Raw genomic sequence first — 26,440 nt, 5'->3', positions numbered from 1 at the left:
TGAGGATGGAAGCCACCGAGCCCCCCAACCCGACAGCCCGGGATGGTCGGTGGTCATGAGCTAGTCCAGCAAAGACCGAGGCATCCTTGAAAAGAGAAATCGCGCTGAGCCACCAAATCATACAGAGCGATGCAGGAGGAGCATACCAAAAAATTGGAGCCCTGAGATACCGGGAACCACCGGAACAAAAGCGACTGCTGTAGCGTAAGAAGGGGAAAGCAAGCCGAAGTTCCCAGTGGAGTCAGCAATATGGATCCCAGAAACTGTACAGAATCCCATACTCTTGGTCATGGTAAGCGAAGAAGAATACCAATCTGAGACCGAGACCCCATGCCCAAGTCTCCGGAAAGAAACACATGTCTCTCCTATATGAATAAAAACATCACCCCGTATACCTATAAATAGTACAGGAAAAAAAGCGCTGTGCAAATTCGAAGATGCACGTGTAAAGAACTGAGGAAAAGATACCACCCTTTTCGTGTCAGTCAAATGGCCCGACTGGAAGTCGTCCGAATCAAGCAGGCAGTCAAGAAGAAATTAGATGAATCGCCTGGTAGCGTCAAAACGGTACCACCGCCCACATCACCTAAAACGTTCGTGAAGCCTTGGGTAGGCGAAATGGCATGTACCAAAACCGAAAGCACTGCTCCAAGAGAGGCAGGCAAACCAAGTGCCAATTCGGAGTCTATAGAGAAAATGTAAATATACTCCCAGGTTGTCTGCAGAAATGTGTAACCCCGAGAAACTAATTCAGCAGAACGGGATCCAGCCTACCCAATGCTCCCGTCTCGGGCACCATGCAGTAAGTGGAACAATGTCCCTTAGTTCCCGAAGAACTACAAAAACTGTCCTGAGGACCAGTAACACTGAAAAGGGAAACACAAAACATAGAGACTCCAAGAACGAACTGGAAACCTGAGGAGGATGCAAAGATGCAAGCATCCTGAAAAATCTTCACAGCCCCCTGACATTATAGCGTATTCTCCCTCATGAGAAAGCCTGAAGAGTCATTGGAAGAAGTCAAGATCCCCTCAGAATGAAGTGCAGAAGGTCAGGGAATGGCAGGATGAGACTGTAGGATCTGCAAGAAGATTCTCCTAGGAAAAATCAAGTTTCACAATGTAAAGAGGAATATACTGGAACCATGAGAACAGTACTAACCCCATGCAACATGAGCGAAATACGTATGTCCTTTAAAGTGAATACGTACTAGATTCAATCAAGATGCTGCATCTACCGCCCCGTGGAAAACAACAGCATCCTTACAGGTATCAGACAAAGCTAATGAGAGCTTCAGGGATGAGGCTAACAGCCACATAGCGCATGATCCTCCGCGGGTTTGATAGAATAGGTAACTGGCTCCTGCTTAAAAGGAGCTGTACAGCCCTTCCTGTCTGGTCGGGGGGCCAGTCTAGCATGTGCAATGAGAAAATGGTGACATGAGAAACCAGCGTGATAAGCATGGAAATCTGAAGTCCAGGCCCCCTCAGAAATAGAGAAAGAGAGTCCTGGCCGCAGGAAGATGCGCAGTGTCATTATGCCCATAGAGACAGCCCGAACTTGGAAACTGTTTGTACTACCTTTAGGCATATATATCCTGTGCCACTACTAGACAAATGCAGCTCAGCACAGAAGCCCAAATAAGGACAGTTACCAACAGGCAAAGGCTCAATCTGCAGGGACCCCAAGAGAGACAATGAGATACCTGTGTGAAATACAGGGCACTATCTTACTGCTGATCTCACCGTGCCGTTAGTTGCCGTATGTCGCCCCAGTCCGGAAACAAACAGAGACTGGGTGACCTAGCACAGGTCAGAGTCTCTCTCTGGTAAACCCCTTGAGTGCTAACCCCAGAGTCCGATTAAACAAGCAGCTTCCTTCAAAGGAGTATAGCAGGAACACAGACATAGACATATAAATCTGCCCAAGCTTGTCCCAAAGCTGGTGAAACACATACAACTTGTCTGAACCGGAAAGGAGAGAAGCCCCGGCATAACCTGACCAAAGTCAGCTGGAAACAAACTACCGGAACGCTGCAGCTCTCCTGCCATTGCCGGAGATCCAAGTGCACGCCTGATTCTCGCTGACACGTGGTCGCTGCATCAACGCTCCTAGAAACATAGTTGGATTCGAGCCCCGCAAAATTTACCCTGCCGCAGATTGCATAGAAAGAAAATCAGACTAAGGGAATAACCAGAAGAACGGCCCACAGCGCCGGAAAAAACATGTCCCATCTCATGCGCGCTGCTATAAACCGGCACCTGCACAGACACCGATGAAAGAGAGCCTCAGAATAAACAGGACTACTGCTGCACTGAAACCCAACAATGAGAACAAGTACGAGCATGAAATCGCCCCGCTACTGCCGCGCTGTAACCAACAAGGAAACCAAGCGCGTGCATGCAAAGGGCAGGCAGTCCGGGCTCCCTCCACGGATTTCTAGTCATAAAACTTAGCCTCAATAAAATATCCATACCTTAAATGTACGATGACCGAACCAACAGTACTAAGACTCCCAAACAGAACCTGAAGTTCAAACAACCATAAAAGCCAGACATACTCACAAGCTTGTTGTTAGGGCCGGTTGAAGCCAGTTTGCAGCAAAAGCATGGCAGAATGTGGTCTTTTTTTATTTATTTTTTTTTTTTAATAGAGAAGGGAAAGAAGAAAAAAATTGAGACCCAGTCAGACCCTCTGGCAATGGTGGGAGGGTGAGGCAGGAACCTGGGGGGGCCCAGGTGTAACCCCTAAAGCCGGCACCGTTCAGCCGGACACCCCTGTCTCACTGAAGAGAAAATCTCAACAGGAGAAACAGAATGGCAGTCTCACTGAAGAGAAACCTCAACAGGAGAAAATAAAGTTCCAGTCACAGCCAGAATTCAGGAGCTAGTTGAATAGCAGCCTTTTCTTGCTGGGAGATAGAGAATACTGGATAAAGAGGAGGAGTGCCAGCCAATAGGACCACCTGTTAATCAGTTTCTGTATCTCCGCCTGCTGGTAGATGTGAGCTATCCCATTGGTCTCTGGATTCATCTGCTGCTGTTGCTAGGGAAGCGGAAATATTCTCCTGACTCGCCTAGAAACAGAGCTCTTTGCATGCGTCTGTTCCCGATGCCATTGTCTCCTGTTTTGAGCTGGCCTAGTTGCCAACAAATTTTCACAGCCTTCTCCCTAAAAGTGAGTAAGCTAATTGTTCAGAACTAAGGGGTGAGTATTATTTGTAAAAACTTCTATAGTTTTAGTTAAAAGTTAACTATATGGAATAAGCTTTAATCCATAGGATCATTTCCTATTAGAGTAATTTTTTTGACTTTGTAATTGCATTTATATGAAATTGCCCTACTCCATTCTACCTATACTGTACTTCTTTACCATTTTTCTGTCAAGATTATTCTAGCTTCCTACAAGTATGTTTCAGATAAAGTCAATCTTTATTAAACCACAGAAAATTTTTTATGTAATCACTTTTTCTTTATCACAAGGGCTTCCTCATCTATTATCTCTTTACTAACCTTATTTCTACTTTCAAAGAAAAATACAAGGGGATCTTCCTTACATTTATCCAAAACCTGGTCAACTAATAGCCAAAAGAATATCAACATGATTGTTTTTTATAATTAACATCCTGTATGGTATTACTAGGGATCACCATAGTGATGGCTCTCAGATCTAGTACTTGATCTTAGCAGGCTTGTCATTTGGGTAGTTGGCACACTTTAAAAACAGTGTGACCAGTGTCAGGAGGACCAAGATGCCATCCCTTGAATATACCCCCCCCCCACACACACACACACACACACTAGAGCATACTGATGGTCCATCTAGTCTAGTAGCCTGCTTCTACAAGTGGACAATCCAGATCATAAGTTCCTGGAAGAATCCCAAAGAGTAGCAAGATTCCATGCTACAAATCCCAGGAGTTGCAATGGTTCCCCCCCCCCCCCCTTCTATCTCAAATGCAGGCTATGAACTTTTCCTCTAGGAACTTGTCCAAACTTAAATGCATATATGATAACCGATGTTACCACATCCTCAAGATAATAAAGACCCGGAGTTTAACTACTTATTTAGTGAAAAAGATATATATCCTTCTATTTAAGAATCACATTGATTTGTTTTCCCCTACTGTGGGGACTGTAGCGTACAGAACATAGCTAGGATGTTCTTACATCTTTCTATAGAAAAAAAAAAAAATTCTGGTAGAACCTCAATAGCGGTACAACACACATAACAAAAAGCTTCCAAGAGGCATCTTCTCAGAGCCTATATAGCAAACCTTAAGAGCAGCAGTTCTAAACACACAAATACCACTAACACAGTGGTCTCAAACTCGCGCCAGGTACTATTCTGAGGTCCTTGGTACATTTATCATAATCACAAAAGTAAAATAAAACAGTTTTTTGATTATATGTCTCTTTAGCTATAAATTACAATAATATTATTAAGACTTAGCCAAAAGAAAAGATTTATAAACTATAAAGAGTTGTACCTCATGCAAAATTGTCATTTCTTTAATAAGACATTAATTATTTTTTTCTGAGGCCCTCAAGTACCTACAAATCCAAAATGTGGCCCTGAAAAGGCTTTGAGTTTGAGACCTCTGCACTAAAGTACCTTTAAAAAGGCAGGAGTGAATATAAACAACACCACGTGTTGCATTGGGAAAGCCAGACAAATCAGGCTCGACTAGATCCCCAAACAAACCACTTATTAGCAGAATCAAACACCCCAGAGTCACATGCACAACACAGACCAACCCTCACCAATTACAGACCAAAAGTTAGAAATTGTCCTGTAACCTGGCATCAGTCCTCCCTTTCTCTACCCTCCATCCCTCCCAGTAACTTGGCATTAGCCGAACTCTCTCATACCTTTTTTAAAATTATTTTTTTAATGGCCACAGATGTTGTGTGTGTGTGTTACACACAATCTCTGTCCCCATGAGCCGCCAACCACTGATGATGGTCACCCCAATGACTCCCCCGAAGACTCTGGTACCAAAATAGAAACTAACACATCGACCAGGGTCCTTAGCTTCAAGAACGCCAACTTTGAGGGTATGGGGGGATTTCATCCATCAAGCACTACAAAACCGAGCAGGAACAGATAACGTAGAGGAATTGTGGTCGACTCTGAAAACTACCATTCAGGAGGCGACCAATCGCTATATAAAATCAGTGAGTAAACGGCGCAGGAACAATAAGCCACAATGGTTCTCAGCGGAGATCTCGGACCTCATAAAAGAGAAGAAAAAAGCGTTCATCTCCTACAAACATACAGGATCTCAGGACTCTAGAGAAGTCTATTTGACTAGGGCAAGAGCTGTCAAAAGAGCAGTTAGAGAGGCCAAATTCCGAATGGAGGAAACTTTAGCAAAGAACATCAAGAAGGGCGATAAATCCCTCTTCAGGTATATTAGCGACAGAAACCGCAGCACAAGCGGGATAATACGCCTTAGGAAACCAGACGGGAACTTTGTAGAAGCAGACTCGGAAAAAGCTGAATTGTTAAACGAATACTTCTGTTCGGTCTTCACCCACGAGGCGATGGGTTCCGGCCCTCAGCTACAGAAAAAGGATGGCTCAGTGGACCCGTTTAGTAATTTCAAGTTTACAACAAGCAGTGTCTACTGTGAACTGACTAAACTCAAGGTTAACAAAGCAATGGGGCCAGACAACCTACACCCCAGGGTGCTTAGGGAGTTAAGGGACGTCCTGGCGGAACCACTATCCGCTCTCTTCAATCTCTCCCTTAGTACAGGTAGAGTCCCGTTGGACTGGAAAACAGCTAACGTCATTCCACTCCACAAAAAAGGTTGCAGAACAGAGGCTGAGAACTACAGACCAGTGAGTCTCACATCTATAGTGAGCAAACTAATGGAAACCCTAATCAAACACCAATTAGATAAGATCCTGGATGAGGAGAATCTATGGGATCCCCGTCAATATGGATTTACCAAGGGGAAATCCTGCCAATCCAACTTGATCAGCTTCTTTGATTGGGTGACGGGGAAGCTTGATATTGGAGAGTCCTTGGACATTGTATACTTGGATTTCAGCAAAGCATTTGATAGTGTCCCACACCACAGGTTGTTGTGCAAAATGAGTTCTATGGGATTAGGTGACACTGACAAAATGGGTTGGGGACTAGCTTGGTGGTAGGCTTCAGAGGGTGGTGGTGAACAGCACCCCCTCCGTAATGACGGCAGTGATCAGCGGGGTGCCACAGGGCTCGGTCTTAGGCCCGATCCTTTTCAATATCTTTATAAGGGACCTGGCTGAGGGGCTTCGTGGTAAAATAACGTTATTCGCCGATGACGCCAAACTGTGTAATATAACAAGCAAGAGCACAACGGACAATATGAAACACGACCTACTCCTATTGGAGCAATGGTCAAAGACCTGGCAACTGAGTTTTAATGCCAAGAAATGCAAAGTCATGCACCTTGGCAGTCAAAATCCATGCGAGACTTACACCCTAAATGGCGAGATCCTAGCAAGGACGGTTGCAGAACGGGACCTAGGGGTGATCATCAGTGAAGACATGAAGACTGCCAATCAAGTGGAGCGGGCTTCATCTAAGGCTAGGCAGATCATAGGATGTATACATAGGAGTTTCGTCAGCCGTAAGCCTGAAGTCATTATGCCGTTGTATAGATCTATGGTGAGGCCCCATCTGGAATATTGCGTGCAATTCTGGAGGCCTCATTATCGCAAGGATGTACTGAGGCTTGAGTCGGTCCAGCGAATGGCCACCCGGATGGTCTCGGGACTCAAGGATCTCCCGTATGAGGAACGGCTGGACAAATTACAGCTATACTCACTCAAGAAACGCAGAGAGAGGGGAGACATGATCGAGACGTTCAAATACCTCACGGGCCGTATCGAGGTAGAAGAAGATATCTTCTTCTTCAGGGGTCCGACGGCAACAAGAGGACATCCATGGAAAATCAGGGGGGAGGGAAATTGCATGGCGACACCAGGAAATACTTTTTCACCGAAAGAGTGGTTGATCGCTGGAATAGACTTCCACTTCAGGTGATCGAGGCAAGCAGCGTGCCTGATTTTAAGAAGAAATGGGATCGTCACGTGGGATCTCTGCACAGAGTTAAATAGGGGAGGGTTATTAGGGTGGGCAGACTAGATGGGCCGCGGCCCTTATCTGCCGTCTTTTTCTATGTTTCTATGTATGGACAGATGCCCACTCCTTCCTGTCACCATGACCCCCCTAATTCCCGCCAAACCCTCCCCGACCTGACATCAACCCTGCCCTTCCCTACCTCTTCAAATCTCTCCCAGTAACTTGGCATCAACCCTGCCCTTTACTACACCACCCCTCCAATAATCTGGCATCAACTCTGTCCTTCCCTGCCTTAATATGCCCTCAAATCTGCCCTTACTTACCTTCCCCCCTCAATAATCTGGCATCAACCCTGCCCTTCCCTACCTCCCCCCCAACACTAGTCTTGCATCAACCCTGTTCTCCGTGGCGGCTGAGGCTAAAAGTTAAACAGGTGCGGGCTGAGAGAGGAGTTGAGGAAGAACATTTAGGTGTGCCAACTCACATGGGGGGAGGGGCTCTGCTGGACTTGCAGATATGCTGACCCAAGTGCAATGTTTTTTTGGGGGGTTTTGGTTTGTTTTTTACCAGGGGAGGAAGGAGTGTGTGGCGTAGTGGTTGGATCTACAGCCTCAGCACCCTGGGGTTGTGGGTTCAAACCCCGCGCTGCTCCTTGTGACCCTGGGCAAGTCACTTAATCCTCCATAGCCCCAGGTACGTTAGATAGATTGTGAGCCCACCGGGAAGGATAGGGAAAAATGCTCGAGTACCTGATTGTAAAAACCGCTTAGATAACCTTGATAGGCGGTATATAAAATCCTAATAAAAAAACTTGAAAAAAAAAACACATTTTACTGCTCCCATGGGGTGGTAAAAGGCCTTGATCCCATTCCAACAATAGATGGCCCAATTTTTTGCCCATCCCTTCAGTTAAACCACAGTCCACTGCTGTTTGCCACTGTGTTCAGTTATTGTGTCAGTCTCTAGGTGAATGGTCTATGCACTGGAACTCCAACTGTGTCAAAACATCCATTGTTTTGCCAACATTGTGAGCAGGTGCATTGTCTGGCAAGAGGTATTTTCTAATCTAGTCTTCGATTTATATACCGGGTCATCTCCCAACAGAGCTCTATTCAGTTCACATGTAATTAAGACTAGAGTACATAAGAAAAGTAAGAGCTGTATTATTTTGTGGATACAGCTTCCCTATCCTTTTTTCTTTTAATACCTCCTTTAGTTGGCACAGCAAGTTATAGTAGTATTCTGCATTAACTGTTTGGCCCCTTGGAAGATAATCATTACAATATCTTCCTGACCCAAAACACTGTGGTCATGACCTTTCCTGCTGAATTTTGGGTCTTGAATTTCCTTGGTGTTTGAGAACCTGACTACCACCATTGCATGGACCGTTTTGTCTCAGGACCATAGTGTAAAACCATATTTCTCATCAACAGTAACTAGTCATTCCAAAAGATTGGCACTGAAAATGCTGCAAAATCAACTTAGAAGTATCCACTCAATGTTGTTTCTCATCTGCAATCACACATTTGGTCACCTACGTGACTGACAGCTTCTGTATACCCAGCAGCTTGTGAATTATACATCCATGTTCCCTGGTTATCTGTATTGTCTCAGCAATTGTTTTAGCCAATATTTGCCAATCTGCCAAAATCAGGTCATGGTCAACAATTTCAGGAGTTGACACCATTTGAGGCCTCCCACCGTTTGATTCCGTTTGAGTCCTGCTGCCTCTTTGGTCTCGAAATTTCCATGCTGGATGTTTGCACACCACTTCACCGTGGAATATGATGGGCATTTGTCACTCAATGTTTGCATCATACATTCATGGATTTCCTTTGGAGTTTTCTTCTACAGGAATAGGAACTTCATGATGGCTTGGAGCTCTACATTTGAAAATTCCACACTTTTTGTTGACATGGTTCAATCAATGATCTGAAACAATGTCAAAATATAGCATTATGGATTCTGCAAATTGGCACTTTGCAAAATAAAACAATATTTCTTTCAGCTACAATAGCAAAACACACAGAAATTAGGAAATTGGTTGGGCAGAGAATTTTGCAGCATCCCCTTGTAGGTTGTAGTTCAATATTCAATACTTAATACTTAGTGAATTCCTAGGAAAAATGTTGATTTTTTTAAAAAAAATTGGTTTCAGGCAAATGGTGTAGTTCAATGAGAAGGAATATTGCTTCCAATGAAGTCCAACAGACCAATGAAATTAAGTCCTTATGAGCTGCCAGTTAGCTCTCTCAATGAAGTCAAAAAAGTCCCTGTTAGCCACAGGAATATCAAATATCTTAGTATTGCCTTTAAAAAGGCCACCAGACTCAACCAGCGCTGTCTCAAAACTCAACCAGCGCTGGAGGTGACCTTTATGCCTTTCCAATAGGTTTTGCTCTTAACACAGGTCCACCATGTGTGTCCCTCTTTTCCCACAGTGCCTTCAAAATAATGGAGATAAACTATGGAAAGCAGACAGATATAAGATACCAATGGTTCAATACTTTGACCAATTCTCTTGGAGGTTAACAGCTCTTGAAATGCAGACCAAATTAAATCTAAGTTATCCTGTTTTTCCCCTCGTATGTGACCCCTAGTCCTCCCTTACAATGAACTCTGTGCAACTTATTTAGGGAAGTTGCAGCTTATGAATCTCTGTAAAGAGCAGAAATCAACTTTCTGGTGCCTCCGAAAGCATCACAGACATCCTCCAAAAATGAGATCTCTCCTAGTAATTCTTTGCATTTTATCTCTAATGGACAGTAAATGTACAGTTGCTGGTAAGTGAAAAGATCATGCTGAGGGAGTAGATAACTCAGTAAGTAACACAATGGTCATTAAAGTTGAGTCATAAATAGTAGCCTCTAACAATGCAGGCCTCTAGATTCCCACCTAGTAGAAACTCACAAAATCTGCCTGGTGGGGAATAAAGGAGTAGAAGCAATTGGTTTGAGTCTGAATAACTGAAAAGACAGGATCCCTACTCATACCATCCCAAGCTTGCAAAGTACATGCAATAGAGGAGCAGAACTAGGTTCAGATTTTTCTAAAAAAGGACAGCAAAATTGGAAATTTTCTTTTGAATAGATTGTTTCTAGCTGCCCTCAAAACCTCCTATTTAACTGGTACAGAAAACCCTGCAGAAACATGGAACTTCACAATTGACTAAAGCAAAGACTTGAGAGTATATGGAAATGGAGCATATTTACTTAAGAAAGCAATTCAGCTTACATTTTGAGTGCTCTTATTAATAGAGTGACAATATACATACTTGTCACTGTTGGCCAGTCTTCTGAATTCTTGTACTGTCATTGGTTTTTTCTGAATGTTGTACTGAGTGAAAAGACCTGACTGACCAGTGACCATCTGCTGGATTGGAGCTGGAATGACCAGATCATCTATGTCATCATAATGTCTCTTTGGTTTCCAGCCTTTCGGTGGTATCACCTAAAAATTGAAAAAAATGCAAATAAAACCCAAACCAGTAGAAAAGAGAAAACTTTTCCCCAAAAAAGATTAATCTGCTAAGCTTCAAGCTTTTGTTTAATCTACTTTGTTTTATACTTAAAACCCCAAATCTCAACTTGGTCTACAACTCCACAAGAATATATAACTGTTCAATGGAGGCAAAGCTTGTTTAATTTTTTTTTTTTTTTAAAGGGATAACAGAACCAGGCAGCATAAAGACTTATGGAAACAAGAGACAGAAGGCATAGATCCAAGCAAGGACCAGGAACCAATGGAGCTACCACCTATATTTCAATGTCCCTGTGCACCCTTTCAAGGAGGGAACACCCTCCAATCACATTGGGAAATAAATCCCTTCTCCCAATTTATTATAAAGTACTCTGCAACAAAAGAAAATCTGGTGTCTAGGCACTTTTAAAAATTATGCCCTTCATGCCTCTATGTCTCCTTCAAGGCTTTATTTCTGCCAGAATGGGGTGGAACAGTGTGCCAGAATAGCACACTGTTCCTGCAGTACAGGAATCAACATAGCCAGGCTGGGAGAATACTAGGAATAGCTAACTCTCTCACAGTTCACTTCTCTTTCTCCATCTTCTGTTCTTGTTTGCCCGCAGTCAGTTATCTCCCCTTGTCTGTCAAACCCCTCCCCCACCCCAAGAAAACTTTCAAACTTGTCTTCCCTTTTAGAGGATGCCAGCAGGGATCAGCAATTCACACATGCTTTTTAAAATCAACTCCAGAGCCTTCCTTCTGAAGCAACTTTCTTTTCTGTAGGTGGAACACATCAGAGAGAAGGTTTTGAGGCCAGCTGCAAGCAGTTTGTGTGAATTGCTCACTGCCAGTGACCTCAAGAGAAGTTTGAAAGGTACACCAAGGAAAATGAGGGTCAAAGAGACAAGCGGGAAGATGCCAGACTGCTTGATCAGGAGGAGAAAGGAGGGAAGAAAGAGAGGGGATATGCTTAACATCAGGGAAACACTGGCTTCCGATAATCTCTAGGGTCCACTTTAAATGTGCCTGTCTAACTTTCAAGATCCTACACGGCATCCTTCCTCCCTTTATTCCACTTTCTTGGAACTCCTCAAATCCTAATACCACCAGACCCACCCAAAAATTAAAACTATCCTTCCCCTCATTAAAAGGCATTTCCCATGCAGGAAAGCTAGGGACCTCCCTCCCCTTCAGATTCACTGAGCTCTGGAACAACCTTACCTCCCCTCTTCGGAATCTGAGTTCTCTCCAACTTTTCCGTAAACATCTGAAAACCTGGCTATTCTCAAAAAATGTAACACTTCCTCCCTCTCTGATATACTCATTCTTTATTCTTTTGACCTTTAACCCTATTGGAATTCCTTTCTATCCCAATTCCTGTAAACCGTGCCGAGCTCTACGATTATGGAGAGAATGCGGTATACAAACCTAAGGTTTAGTTTAGTTTAGGATGGTGAATACAGAGGGTAAAAAAATGTATTAATGGGGAGTGGGGGACAGAAAAGAATACGAAACTGAGGAAGGAGCGAGGAGAAACGGAAGAGTTAGGGACTGAGGGCAAAGAGTTGGATAGCTGATAAGAGAAAAGTAAAGTAAAGATTGACAGTGAAATTTGAATGGACAGAAATAAATGGAGAAAAGAGCTAAAAAAGAAGGATCAATACATCAAAGACAGATGCTCTGATCTCCTCCCATGATTTTCTGTATATCTTTACGTTGATGATTTTCAGATCTCTCGCTCCACACCAGAAATTTCAGCAGGAATTCAGGCCAAAGTCTGCTTCTCTGACATTTCTGCCTGGAGGTCCCATTGCCACCTGAAACTAAAAATGGTCCCATTGCCAACTGAAACTAAAAACTTCTTATCTTTCCTCCTAAACCCACCTCTCCTCTTCCCCCATTCGCTGTTTCTGAGGATAAACCACACACACCATCCACTATGTCTCGTAGGCTCGTAACCTTGGAGTTACCTTTGATTCCTCTGTCCCTCTCTGCACATATTCAACATATTGCCTAAACCTGTCATTTCTATCACCAATAAATGTAGCCCCTTCCTTTCTAAGCATACTACCAAAACCCTTAGCCATGCTCTCATCACCTCACACTTGGAAATCTGTTGAGAAGCAAGTTGCAGTAATCTGACCAAACCATCTGTCTCACCTTCAATCTGTTCAAAACTCTCCTACAGGATTGTTCATGTCAGTGCTACTATACTCACATAATCCTCTCTTCAAATTACTGACTGACAGTTCAGACTCCTCTTACTTACAGTACATTATGCAATTTCTCGTTTTTCCCTGCCTTCACCTCTTTCCAATCCATTCATCTGATGTCATCCTTTCTCCTCCACTGCCAACTCTGGACACCAATCCTTTTTTCTTCTTGCACCATACGCAAAAAAAAGCCTTCTTGAATCAATACGACATGCTCCGTCCCTGGTTCTATTCAAGTCAAGGCTAAAAGCTCAACTTTTTTGAGGCTGCTTTGACACTATCTATTCACCTGTTCAGTACCCATATTTGTTCTAACCATTTCCATAACAAATAATTTCTTAATTCTTTGTGTGTCCTGTTTTGTAAGCTCTATCAAGCAAGGATCATATCGTGTTTTGTGTACAGTGCCACATACATCTAGTAGTGCTATAGAAATGACAAATGGACAGCAGCTACTGGAAAAAAGTTAGCAGACAGATAGGAAAGCAGTAGAGAACGCAGACTAAACATGACTGAAAAAATAAAATGCCTACACAACAAAATGCAAAATATGTTTATATTTAACTCATAATAACTGCTATACTGTGTCAGACCAAAAAGTCTTTGAAACATTTAAGATATGATCGTAGTATTAATATTTTGGTTCCAGAAACCAACAGGTCGGAAAGTCAGCAAACTCCAAGATGGTGACAACAAAAGCAGATAAGCCAGAAAGACATCATTTATGGAATCCGGGCCCCAGTCTCCAAGCCTTTCATCTATTAGTTATTAAAAGCTATCCTCCAAAAATCTGCTCAAACATAGCTTAAAATCAGTACTAGCCTTGTTCAAATCCTTCAGCAACAAGGAAGCCAGGATATATTTTAAAGATTACTGAAGTTTCTACTTATGCTAGAGGATTCTAGTATCCTGATTCCATCAACTAGAATTACTTTTCCACTTCCCAGTAGAAGTTATTTCTTGAAAGAAATATTTTTATTTCTCTACAAATACCCACAATTTTTACCTTTGCCAATCCTGCTCGATGTGCACCTTTCATTTCCATGTGCATTAAATACTTGTTGAAATCCCTGAACTCTTCCAATGTAGGCCTAAAGGTCAGGATTTTGCAGTTTGGGTTTAGAGGACTGTTTGAATATTCTGCAGCCATTGTGACAAAATACCAGCTTAGTGCCTATAAAAAAAAAGAAGAAATTCAAAATGAAGTTACGTGTCCCTCTAGAATAAAACTGGGTCATTCCATGTCAAGTAGTCTAGGCGTCCCCACCTGACCATCTCTTAACCCTTTCAGGACCATAAGGATCGTAGGCCAATTTTTGTGGTTTTGACGACATTTTTATGGTAAAAAGGGCTTGCAGATGCCAAAAAATTGATTTTTTTTGTGAAATATCATTATTTTTATTTAAAAAAAATCACACTTCTGGCTTATGGACAATGTGGCAAGTGAATCTTCTCGTCAATCTAGCAACGACGCTAATGAATGAATGTCGGAACCAGTTTGTTTACATAAAGGCAGTATCATATGGAATCCGTACATATCAAATTTAGAACTGTAGACTATCCCAATCAAAATTTATAGGATTTTAAAGTTATGGGACAAATATGTCCCTTGGTCCTGAAAGGGCTACGTTGATGAAATTTTTAGTGGAAGTACAATAGAAGATGCAATAAATATGTGCAAACTCGAGCTGGATCTCAACTTTTTCCAAAGATAAGGGCCCTTTTATTGGGGCAACTTTTTTCATTCCATGGCAGATGTTAAAATGTCAACTTTGGGGTCAGGTTGTGGAAAGGACAGCTGCTTGACCAAGCTAAGAGTCATAATTTTAATACAACTGTTTGTGCTGAATCCAAATATACCACTCGGATCACTGGTGCATGCTTTGGTTCATCACCGGGAGATCATAAAGAAAATGAAAAAGCTTGTCAAGGAATGCATAGGAAAATATTTGACACAACATACAGTCATGTGAAAAAAATTAGGACACCCCATGAATTATTCAGTTCTTTAAGAAAATGTTCACATATCAATGTCAAATCAAATGTTTAATTTATCTCTGGAAAACAAAGTGATATAATTGCAGGTAAACAAGAATTTTCCTTATTTATTCATGAAACAAAAGATATCCACAAAAATGTGTATTCTAACTGAGGAATAAATTAGGACACCCCCACATATCCTACCACTTAAAAGTAAAAAGATCTTGACAGAAGTTGACATTAGCCATTCCACGGTCCAGAAAATAGTGTACAAGTGGAGGACTTTCCAAACAACTGCCAACATGCCCAGTCTGGCCATCCAAGCAAGTTGACCCCAGAGCAGACCACAAGAAGCTAAGTCTCCAAAAATCCTAAAATGTCATCACGGGACCTGATGTCAAAGTGCAGGCCTCTATAATCAGAAAGACTGCACAAATGACTGTAGCTCCTGAACAGAAAGCACAATAGAGCCCAGATTTTAGGAACTGGAAGAGATTACAGCCAGATACTGCCCCAGTAAACTTTTAGGCACACTGCACTTTTCTGAGATAAATCTTTAAGATTGATGAAAAAAAATTGTATGCAATTTTTTAGCTATATTTAGGGCTCCTTTTACGAAGGTGCACTAGGGTTTTTAACGCAAGTGCACCTTCTTGCCAAAAATCTACCGCCTCCTAAAAAGGAATTTAACGCGTGCTATTGCACGCGTTAAGGCCCTAGCGCACCAGGAGTGTGTGGCGCAGTGGTTGAAGCTACAGCCTCAGCACCCTGGGGTTGTGGGTTCAAACCCCGCGCTACTCCTTGTGACCCTGGGCAAGTCACTCAGTCCTCCATAGCCCCAGGTACGTTAGATAAATTGTGAGCCCACCGGGACAGATAGGGAAAATGCTTGAGTACCCGATTGTAAAACCGCTTAGATAACCTTGATAGGCGGTATATAAAATCCTAATAAAACTTGAAACTTAAAAGGAGCCCTTAATGTCATATCACAAATGTACATCCCCAATTTTTTTCTTTCTTTCTGAAAGAGCAATTTTTTGCTACAAAACAAACCAAGCCACATTTTTGACATTCGATTCCTAATGGCTTAAAATAAGCCTGAAAATAAAGTTTCAACCAACATTTAATGTTAAAATATGTGGGAGATGTTGAAAGGCACTGGAATGAGAGAAACTTTGAATTGGAAATTTGTAGCTATTGTATATACTCAAATATAAGATGAGATTTTGGGCCAAAAATATGGCCCAACCATTGCGGCCTCGTCTTATATTCAGGTCAGCACACATCCACCACCCCTCCCTGGACTTGTTGCAGGACTCCGCCAGCCTGCCGTATGAACTGGTAAGCCGGGACAGGAGGGATCCCTCTTGTCTTGGCCAACTTTGGCCATTTTTTTAACCCCCCTTCCGCCTTCCACCGAGTACCTTTTTAAATCCACCCCCCAAGTACCTTTTTTAATCCCCCTCATTATCTCACGAAAACTGATGGGAGCCATTCAGGGAGCAGTGCGGGGCCAGGTTGGAACGTGAAAAGCTCGCTCCTGCCTTGTGCGCCGCTGGCCGGAGACAATGAGGCAGCCATCCAGCAAGGGAGGGGCAGGAGCACGGAAAACTCGCTCTTGCCGATATACCGCTGGACCACCAGGATTTAAAAAGTTACTGGGAAGGTTTTAAAAAGGTACCGTGGGGGATGTAAAAAATTGTTAGTCAGCTGGGACGGATCCTTCTTGTCCCAGCCTACCACTAAACGACCAGAAAGGGTACAGGGCAGGGTGGTGGGAAAGGGTACAGAACCTGGCAAGGAGTGTAGGGTTAATACACCATTTGGCTCAGAATATTTTTTTCTTTGTTTTCCTCCTCTAAGAGAAAAAAAATACAGTAATTACTCCAATTCCTAAAAATCCTAAGGAGTCGCTTGAATTGACCACCAATTACAGACCAATAGCATCCATTCCATTTTTTGTAAAAATAATGGAAGAATTGGTTCATTCTCAATTATTAGAATACCTTGATCATTTTTCTCTCTTACATGGATCTCAGTCAGGTTTTAAACCATTGTTTAGTACTTAAACAGTTATCGCTGCTATTCTAGACAATTGATACAACTTGTTTAGCAAAAGTCATAAGAACATAAGAACATAAGAAATGCCTCTGCTGGGTCAGACCCGAGGTCCATCGTGCCCAGCAGTCCGCTCACGCGGCGGCCCAACAGGTCCAGGACCTGTGCAGTAATCTTCTATCTATACCCCTCTATCCCCATTTCCAGTAGGAATTTGTCCAATCCTTTCTTGAACCCCAGTACCGTACTCTGCCTTATAACGTCCTCTGGAAGCGCATTCCAGGTGTCCACCACACGTTGGGTAAAAAAGAACTTCCTAGAATTTGTTTTGAATCTGTCCCCTTTCAACTTTTCCGAATGCCCTCTTGTTCTCTTATTTTTCAAAAGTTCGAAGAATCTGTCCCTCTCTACTCTCTCTATGCCCTTCATGATCTTGTAAGTCTCTATCATATCCCCTCTAAGTCTCCTCTTCTCCAGGGAAAAGAGACCCAGCTTCTCCAATCTCTCAGAATATGACAGGTTTTCCATACCTATTATCAGACGTGTTGCTCTCCTTTGAACCCTCTCGACTAATGCCATATCCTTCTTAAGATACGGCGACCAATATTGGACGCAGTACTCCAAATGCGGGCGCACCATCACCCGATACAACGGCAGGATAACTTCTTTCGTTCTGGCTGTAATACCCTTTTTGATTATACCAAGCATTCTATTCGCTCTCTTAGCGGCCGCTGCACACTGTGCCGACGGCTTCATTGTCATGTCCACCATTACCCCCAAGTCCCTTTCCTGGGTACTCTTATTCAATAACATCCCTCCCATTGTATAGTTGTACCTCGAGTTTCTGCTCCCCACATGTAATACTTTACATTTCTCAATGTTGAACTTCATCTGCCATTTCGCCGCCCATTCTTCTAATTTGTTCAAGTCCCTTTGCAACTTTTCACAGTCCTCTGTAGTCCGAGCTCCATTAAATAGTTTGGTGTCATCCGCAAATTTTATTATCTCGCACTTCGTTCCTGTTTCTAGATCATTTATGAAGATATTAAATAGCAGCGGCCCGAGCACCGAGCCCTGCGGGACACCACTCGTGACCCTCCTCCAGTCGGAGTAGTGACCCTTCACTCCTACCCTTTGTTTTCTACCCTCCAACCAGTTTCTGATCCATCTATGTACGTCTCCTTCCACCCCATGGTTCTTCAGTTTCCGGAGTAGACGTTCATGGGGCACCTTGTCAAAGGCTTTTTGGAAATCTAGATATATGATGTCTATGGGGTCTCCTTTGTCCATCCGTTTGTTGATCCCTTCGAAGAAGTGCAATAAGTTCGTTAGGCACGATCTTCCCTTGCAGAAACCATGCTGGCTGGTTATCAGAAGTTCATTTTTTTCAAAATGTTGATCGATGTTTTCTTTTATCAGTGCTTCTGCCATTTTCCCCGGAACCGAAGTCAGGCTCACCGGCCTGTAGTTTACCGGGTCACCTCTTGATCCCTTTTTAAAGATGGGCGTAACGTTGGCTATCTTCCAATCTTCCGGGATCTCGCCTGTTTTCAGGGATTAGTCTTAGGACTAGATTCACTAACCCCCGATTCCGTGTCCAATCCGTGCCCGATTGCATGCAGGCCGACAAATTCACAAAAGGCCTACATGCAAATGGGGACGATCGCTGACACGCCCCCAACCAACTGCACAGATTGCTAGAACCCTAACAGCAGTGACAGGAGAAGCAGCCTCCTGTCACTGCTGTCAGGGCTTCTGCCGGCTTTTTAAATTTTTTTTTAATCAGGCAGATATTTTGTGCGTTTTACATGTGCAAAATATCAGCCTGATTAAAAATAAATAAATTAATTAATTAAATAAATAAATAAATAAACCCCCACTTCCTCTCCCGACAAGTGCCCCTTCCCCCTCCCTCCCCAAACCGAAAACTAATGTGCCCCACTTTTAAAATTATGGCAGGAGAGTTCCCACTCCTCCCTGCCATCTCTACTATTTCCCCCACCCCAAAAACAAATGGCAGGAGGGATGCTGATGCCCTCCTGCCCCCCCCAAAGGACACTTCCTCCCGGTTCCCGGCCAGACTCACCCACTCCCCGTTCCTTTAAAAACATTGGGAGCAGGAGGCGTACCCGTTGCCTCCTGCTCCTTAGGCCTCCCGTGATCTTTGGGAGCAGGAAGAAGCGCAAAGTCCTCCTGCTCTGCCAGCCGTGATGCAATACCGGCCTTAGGCCACGCCCCGGTGCATCATGTGATGGGAGGGGCCTAAGGCCATGATTGGGTGAGGTGCCTCGGGCTCCTCCCTTGGGAGGGGCCTGGGGCGCCTCAGCCAATCAAGGACTTCCTTAGGGAGGAGTTTAAGGAAGTCCCTGATTGGCCATTGTTTTTGAAATGAGGGAGAGGGTGTCTGAAATTGTTATTTTGGGGAGTTTCTGCATGTTCCCTGGTGTTACCCTCTTTAAAAAAAACAACCTATTTTTACTTTTTTAAACTGTTATTTTAGCAATTTTTGGCACCAAAATCTGACAGTGGCCATCTTGGATTTTTCAGTCATCTTTTTTTTCAAAAGTTCCCTGCAGCTCCAAAGCGATTCTTTTTGCCACAAAACTTATTGAGATGAATAATAATAATAATAATAGTCAACTTTCATACCGCAGTACCGTGAAGTTCTATGCGGTTTACAAGAGGCAGGATCTTCGTTCACTGGCACGGTACGTCCTGTGGGTTGGTGCTGCACACCGGTGCCAGATGGGGGAAGGGGCTTGTTTGGACGGGCGGGGGATGCCGGTTCGAGCAGGGGGGTGCTCGCAAATCAAGTCAACACTCCGCTTGCGAGTCACGATTTGCGAGAATATTTTGCTCGTTTTGCAAAACACTCACAAACTGTGTTACTCGCAAACCGAGGTTTGACTGTACTCCATTCAAACAGCATGGTCTTCTCCAAGACTAAGGGCTCCTATTACTAAGCTGCGCTAGCGTGCGCTAACACCGCACTACACGGACAATACTAACGCCAGCTCTATAGAGGCGTTAGCGTGTAGCGCGCACTAAAACCACTAGCACAGCTTAGTAAAAGGAGCCCTAAGACAACATAGGAAGACACACAAAACACAGATATATATATATAGATATATATAGATAGATATAGATATATACACAAGCTTTGGAAATAAAAGCCATGTTCTGTACTCTACCCCACTTGTTTATTCTACTAGTTTTTATTCTAAAGTTGTACAAATTTTATTGTCAGAGCTTTCTTTAGAGGGGAGATTGTGGTGCAGTGGTTAAAGCTACAGGGTGCTGAGGCTGTAGCTTTAATCACCCCCCATTGCCCCAGGTACATTAGATAGATTGTTAGCCCACCAGGACAGCCAGGAAAATGCTCTAACTATTCACTATGTACTTACAACTTAGATTAATACTGTAGCATCTTCCCTATAAGATAAAGAGCACCAGAGAAAACAACTTCTTTTTTTAAATCCTTAACCATACAAGCGGATCGCAAAACATGATTTGTATGATCTCAGGAAAAAACTAAATTTCGAACTAAATGCAGAGCTAATTATCTCCAAAAATGCCAAAACAAACAATTGTTTAACTAAGTAAAAGAAACATTTTCATTTTATTTTAGGATCTAAAAAGGGGTCTGGATAAAAACCGTGGAAAGCAAGGGCTCTACGGGATCCAGATTTCACCTACCGTATTTTCCTTTTACACATTGCTGATTAGCCCTAGATAAAATATTTCAACGACCTATCTCTTGCAATAAATTAATTTATTATATTTTTGAACCACATGTAAAAATGTTGTGTTGTGTACCGTCAAACAGACGCTATAAAATTCCAGCCGGCAAGTCACATGCATTCGGCTGCCCTAACACGGCGCGCTCCCCTCTCCCACACCCATTCTCGGGGACCAGATTCTGCCACCTCTCCCGCTCCCCTTGTCTCTCTCCTCCCAGCCCACGGCCCAACATCTCTTCCCCCCCTCCCGTCACACTGATACCTGGGATGGCCCACCACCAATCCCGCAGCTTTCCTTCTTCGGTGACCCGTCCCCCTCTGATACTACCGCTCGCCCTCCTATGCGCTCCGCCTTGCCGGAAACAGGAAGTTGCGCCACAGGAGACGCCGGACTAGAGAAAAAAAAAAAAAAAAGAGAGAGAGAAAGGCGGGACGCCAGAGAAGGGAAGCTGCGGAGCTTGTTGCGGGCGATCTCAAAGACAAGTCGGAGACTAGAGAGCTACGGGGATGGAAGTAGTTGCTGCGGAGTTCTCGTGCGGGGGAACATCTCGGGGATCAACTACGTACCCAAAGTCCGAAGAACCGCCTCTTAGCCCGTCTGGCCGCCGACACAGCTTGGCTCGCACTGAACAGGTGCACGGGCCGGCAGCAGCCGAGGTCATATGATCTGCGGGCGCATGCGCGTGGCTAGAACGATGCACGCGGAGGTCGCCTAACCCACGTGCCAGTAGACCGGGATTTGCTTCACGGGGGTAGCTAGGTTTATGGGCAAATGTTAAATAATGCCCTCTCCCCCCCCCCCCAAGGGTTATAAGAACGCACAGATGCTGATGCATATGTCGTCTTTCTTTTTTTAATTCGCTCTGGGTTCTGCCACTAATTTTATGCATGTGTGTCCTTGGAGATGGAGTTAGACAGACTGGTTGCCTGCATAGATTATAGGTGGAAGTGACATGAATCTGTTCTGAATATAACTTAAGCAAACTAAATAAACTAATTAACCGTTCTCCTTAACTGTATCCACGAGATCCTGTTTGTCTGTCTTGCCTGTTTAGGTTGTAAGCTCTTTCCCGCAGGGATTGTTGTTTTTTTTGTGGTTTTTTTTTTACATTTCTTTATTGATATTTTGAATTTGACAATGTATACATTTGAAAAAAAAAAAAAAAACCCAACTATATGAAAATACACTATTAACATCAGAATTATTACAATAAAGATTTTAAATCCCTTCTTAACCTATAACAGTAATGATATTATATTATACTCTCAATATTATAAAATATTATGAAATTTATACCTCTAAATAAATAATACACACCCCCCCACCCACCCTGGATGTGCAAAGGAATCTAACCTAAAGAAAAAGAAATCACTTTGATTATAATGTGACAAAATTAGTTAATGGACCCCAAATCCCCTTAAAAGATTTAACAAACCCTAAACGATCTGTCATAATCTTTTCATATTTATATGTTGCACATACAGTTAACTGCCCACCAAAAACTAAAATTAATCCTATCATGATTTTTCCAATTAGATGTGATCATTTGAACCCCTATTCCTGATAAGATCATGAAAAGGCGACTATTATTTCTATCCAAAGTGGGTTTATCATGAAGAATCGTTCCAGAAATTATTGCTTCATATGTCAAAGGAATAGAGGAATGAAGAATATTGTTAATTTGCCCCCAAATCGACTTCCAAAAACCAGTATCAATGGACAAAAAAACAAAAGATGATCCAAAGTCCCAATATCAATATGGCAATGCCAACATCTATTAGATTTAGAACTATCTACTTTATTCAACCGAACTGGAGTCCAAAAAATTATATGTAATAAAAACAACCATGTTTGTCTCATAGATGCTGACATTGTACATCTTAATCTCCAAGTCCAGATTCGTGGCCAACGAGAAACAAATATGCTGTTTTAACTCGATACTCCAAATGTCTCTAAGACTATTTTTTGGTTTTTTATTTAAAAATCCAGAAATCAATTTATACCACTGGGCAGCCTGATGTCCTATTAAATCTGTTTGGTAGCAAAGGATTTGCAAGCTAAAATAAGTTTTCAAATTTTTCCATTCAGGGAACCCCCATCTGAATAGCCTGCTTCAACTGCAAACACCTATATTGTTGAGTGTTCGAAATACCAAATGAATGCTGCAGTTGTGAAAAATCAAGCAGATTACCATTAGAAATAAAATCATCTAATGTCCTAATATTTGCCTGCATCCAATTCTTCCAAGCGATCCCAGCACCGCCTATTTGAATCTTGGAGTTTAACCATAAGGACTGTAAAGTAGAGTTCATTATTGGTACCTCTGTTAATTTATCAATAAATTTAATAGTTTTCCAAGTATCCAATAAAATTATATTGTCCTTAGCATATTTATGAAATCTGATACTTAATACATGTGGAAGACTCATAGGGGACACCAAATTCCGTTCCAAATATAACCAATCTGGTTGATGATCAATAAGCTCAGGGAGGATCCAATACATACCTTGACGCAATATATAGGCTTGATGGTACCTATAAAAGTTTGGAAAATTTACCCCACCCTCCACAATTGGTTTTCTCAACGATACTAAAGCAATTCTTGTTTTTTTCCCAAGCCAAACAAATTTTGTCAAAATATTATTTAATTGTTTGTAGAAGGACTCTTGAAAATAAACTGGTAACATACTCATTTGGTAACAAACTATAGGCAAAATCATCATCTTTACTGTTTGAACTCTCCCCCACCAAGAAATATGCAAAGGATTCCACTGCTCACACAATTCTGTAACTTTTAGTAATAAGGATTTTTCATTTACCTTCATTGTTTCTTCCAATGTACTTTTTATCCAAATTCCTAAATATTTTATTCCATCTTTCTTCCAACTAAACTGAAACGAATCAAATAAACCTTTTATTCAATGTACATTTAGTGGAAGAATTTCTGATTTATTCCAATTTATTTTATAACCTGAGAATTTTCCAAATTTATCAATCAAATCCAGTAAATGCGGAATGGTTGACTCCGGATTTCTCAAATGAATCAAAATATCATCTGCATAAGCAGAGATTTTATATTCCCGACCTGCATAAAGAATACCTTCTATCTCCTTTGATTGTTGAATAGCTAAAAGTAGAGGTTCCAAAACAATATCAAATAACAAAGAGATAATGGACAACCCTGTCTAACTCCCCTTTCTAAAAAGAACCTTTCTGAAAAAGTATTATTTATATATAATCTAGCAGATGGGGAGCTATACAGGGATTGAATCATTTGTATAAATCGAGAACACTGCACAACAATTTTTTGGTTAAGTCTTGATTCCTGAAAAGTTTTTGGTGATTATGACAGGTACCAACTTGGTATGCTCAAATATGGTTTTGGTTTTACTGCATCACGTAAGAACTATGAGAAATAGACATTTTTATGTTTACTGACAATAAAATATATAGTCAAGTTTACGTTTCGCACAAGCGACTAAATGAAACAGAATTAAAAGTGTTTTGCTCCCGAGTTTCTTTTATATTCAGTGTCTGGTGCATCACGTTGTAGCATCCAACAATAGTCGGCAAGCATTGACGGATTCCAATTGCCCTGGTATCGTTTCTCCATCGTAGCTATGTCTTGATGAAACCTTTCACCGTGCTCGTCACTCACAGCACCGAGATTTGCGGGGAAGAAGTCCAAGTGTGAATGGAGGAAATGAATCTTGAGTGACATATTGCACTTCATTCTCTTGTATGCTTTGAGAAGTTTGTCTACCAGCTGAATGTAGTTTGGGGCTCTGTAATTGCCCAGAAAATTGTCAACAACGTCTTTCAAGGCTTTCCAGCCAATTTTTTCCGGCCCAACTAACAGATCTTCAAATCGCTTGTCACTCATAACATGTCTGATCTGGGGGCCAACAAAAATACCCTCTTTGATCTTGGCATCAGTTATTCTTGGGAACATCTGTCTTAAATAACGAAAACCTTCCCCTTCCTTGTTCATTGCTTTCACAAAATTCTTCATGAGTCCCAGTTTAATGTGAAGAGGAGGCAAAAATATCTTTGTCGGGTCAACAAGCGATTCATGTGCTACATTTTTCTGTCCTGGAACTAACTTTTTACGGAGTGGCCAGTTCTTTCTAGAATAGTGCGACTCTCTGTCTCGGCTGTCCCATTCGCAGATGAAACAGCAGTACTTTGTATAGCCAAGCTGCAGTCCTAGTAACAGAGCAACGACTTTGAGGTCTCCACAGATATTCCAGTTATACCTGGTATACTGGACATACTTTAGTAACATTTCCATATTCTCATATGTTTCTTTCATATGTGCTGCATAGCCAACAGGTACTGAAGGATAAACGTTGCCATTGTGCAACAGAACAGCTTTCAGGCTTAACATTGACGAATCAATGAAAAGACGCCACTCTTCCGGGTTGTGATCACAACCAAAGACCGAGAACAATCCTTCAATGTCACAACAGAAACAGAGACTGTCGACTTGTGCAAAAAATTTGGTTATATCATGATGCCGGTCTCGAAACACAGAAATTTTCGTACCTGGTGATAGCAAACACCATTCCTGCAGTCTCGAACCTAGCAGCTCAGCTTTTGCTTTTGACAGACCCAAATCTCTGACCAAATCGTTCAATTCGGACTGTGTTATCAGATGTGGATCGCCTGATGAGGATGGTTCAAAATCCGGGTCAATGTCACTGTTAGAACCCTGCACTGCAGTTTCTTCATCTGGTTCGTCTAAGGTCCAATCCTCTGGTGGTTTCGGAACTGGAAGACTGTCATCATGTGGCATGGGTCTCATTGCTGAAGGCAGATTAGGATATTCAATTGACTTCTTGTTTTTGGCAGAGAAACCAGACACATTAGTCAAACAGAAATAACAGTCCGTCACATGGTCTTTCTGTTCTCGCCATATCATCGGAACAGCAAATGGCATCGTCTTTCGAGTACCTCTGAGCCAGGCTCTCAGACTAACAGCACATGTCGCACAGCAAATGTGAGGCGCCCATTGCTTGTCTTGATCACCTATTTTGCAGCCAAAATACAGATGATAGGCTTTCTTTACAAGGGCAGTCATCGAACGTCTCTGAGGCGTAAGTGTATATTCCCCACAGATATAGCAGAATGTGTCGCGGCTGTTACGACACCGACGAGACATATTGCCCGACACCAAAACGTCTATAGCATCAAGCTTACTTACTGTTATATTGCTACAGCTACTATACTACTATACTTTACTATACTGATACTATATACACACACGGACTATCTATATTAACCAAATGAGCAGGATCGGTGTATGGAAGCCACCATTATAGCATGGTGAGACAGCGCAAGCTCGTTCAGACCTGCCCAGACATGCCCAGGATGTCATCTTCCATAAAACAGCTTCCAACCTGGCTAGATTTTATGCATGGACATACCCAGGCGGCACAAACCGTTGTTGATAAGACACTTATGGGAGAAAAAATTGTTTGCATCCAAATATAAGAAAAAATCACGACAAAATTGAAGATTTCTCTGAAATGGTACGTGATGGGTAATTTTTGATGTAATATTCATGATCAGCACCCAAAATTCTATAAGAAACACCCAGCAGTGTTCAGGAAGCAAAAACTTTGTTGTGTAGTGGAACCAATACCAAACCAATCCATTGCTTGATACATAAAAGTCCATTCTACCCGATCAAATGCTTTCTCTGCATCTAAAGATACAGAGAAAGCCGGGTCCTTCATATCCTTTGTTAAATGTAAAATATGAAAAGCTAATCTGGTATTATTTGAAGAATGTCTTTGAGCAACAAATCCTGTTTGATGCATACCAATAATATAAGGGAAAGCCTTATTTAAACGCAAAGCCAATATTTTAGCTAACAATTTCCCATCAACATTAATCAAAGAAAT

At 42.3% G+C, this 26,440-nt stretch overlaps 1 protein-coding gene across 4 annotated transcripts in view; it reads right to left on the bottom strand.

Moving 5' to 3' along the window:
• The window catches only part of KDM4C (lysine demethylase 4C), a 405,781-nt gene extending 384,520 nt beyond the window's left edge, over positions 1–21,261 (bottom strand). The window contains exons 1-3 of one of the 4 annotated variants that reach the window (XR_004536811.1): positions 21,101–21,261; positions 13,762–13,929; positions 10,355–10,530 (exon numbers count right to left, since the gene is read on the bottom strand). Coding sequence is in view for 2 of the 4 variants with exons in the window: in XM_033918713.1 (XP_033774604.1) it covers positions 10,355–10,530; positions 13,762–13,905 (320 nt within the window). In the remaining 2 variants the exon portion in view is untranslated. Of the gene's footprint in view, positions 1–10,354; positions 10,531–13,761; positions 13,930–20,795; positions 20,911–21,100 lie in introns of those variants that run through there. The other 3 variants (XR_004536812.1, XM_033918713.1, XM_033918724.1) reach the window with 3 other exon arrangements.
• Between the last annotated feature and the right edge of the window lie 5,179 nt (positions 21,262–26,440).

The sequence above is a fragment of the Geotrypetes seraphini genome, chromosome 1 (assembly GCF_902459505.1).
Source record: "Geotrypetes seraphini chromosome 1, aGeoSer1.1, whole genome shotgun sequence".
In the NCBI taxonomy this organism is placed as follows: Eukaryota; Metazoa; Chordata; class Amphibia; order Gymnophiona; family Dermophiidae; genus Geotrypetes; species Geotrypetes seraphini.
The sequence above is the reverse complement of the archived record's forward strand: the minus strand, read 5'-3'. Positions and strand labels throughout refer to the sequence as shown.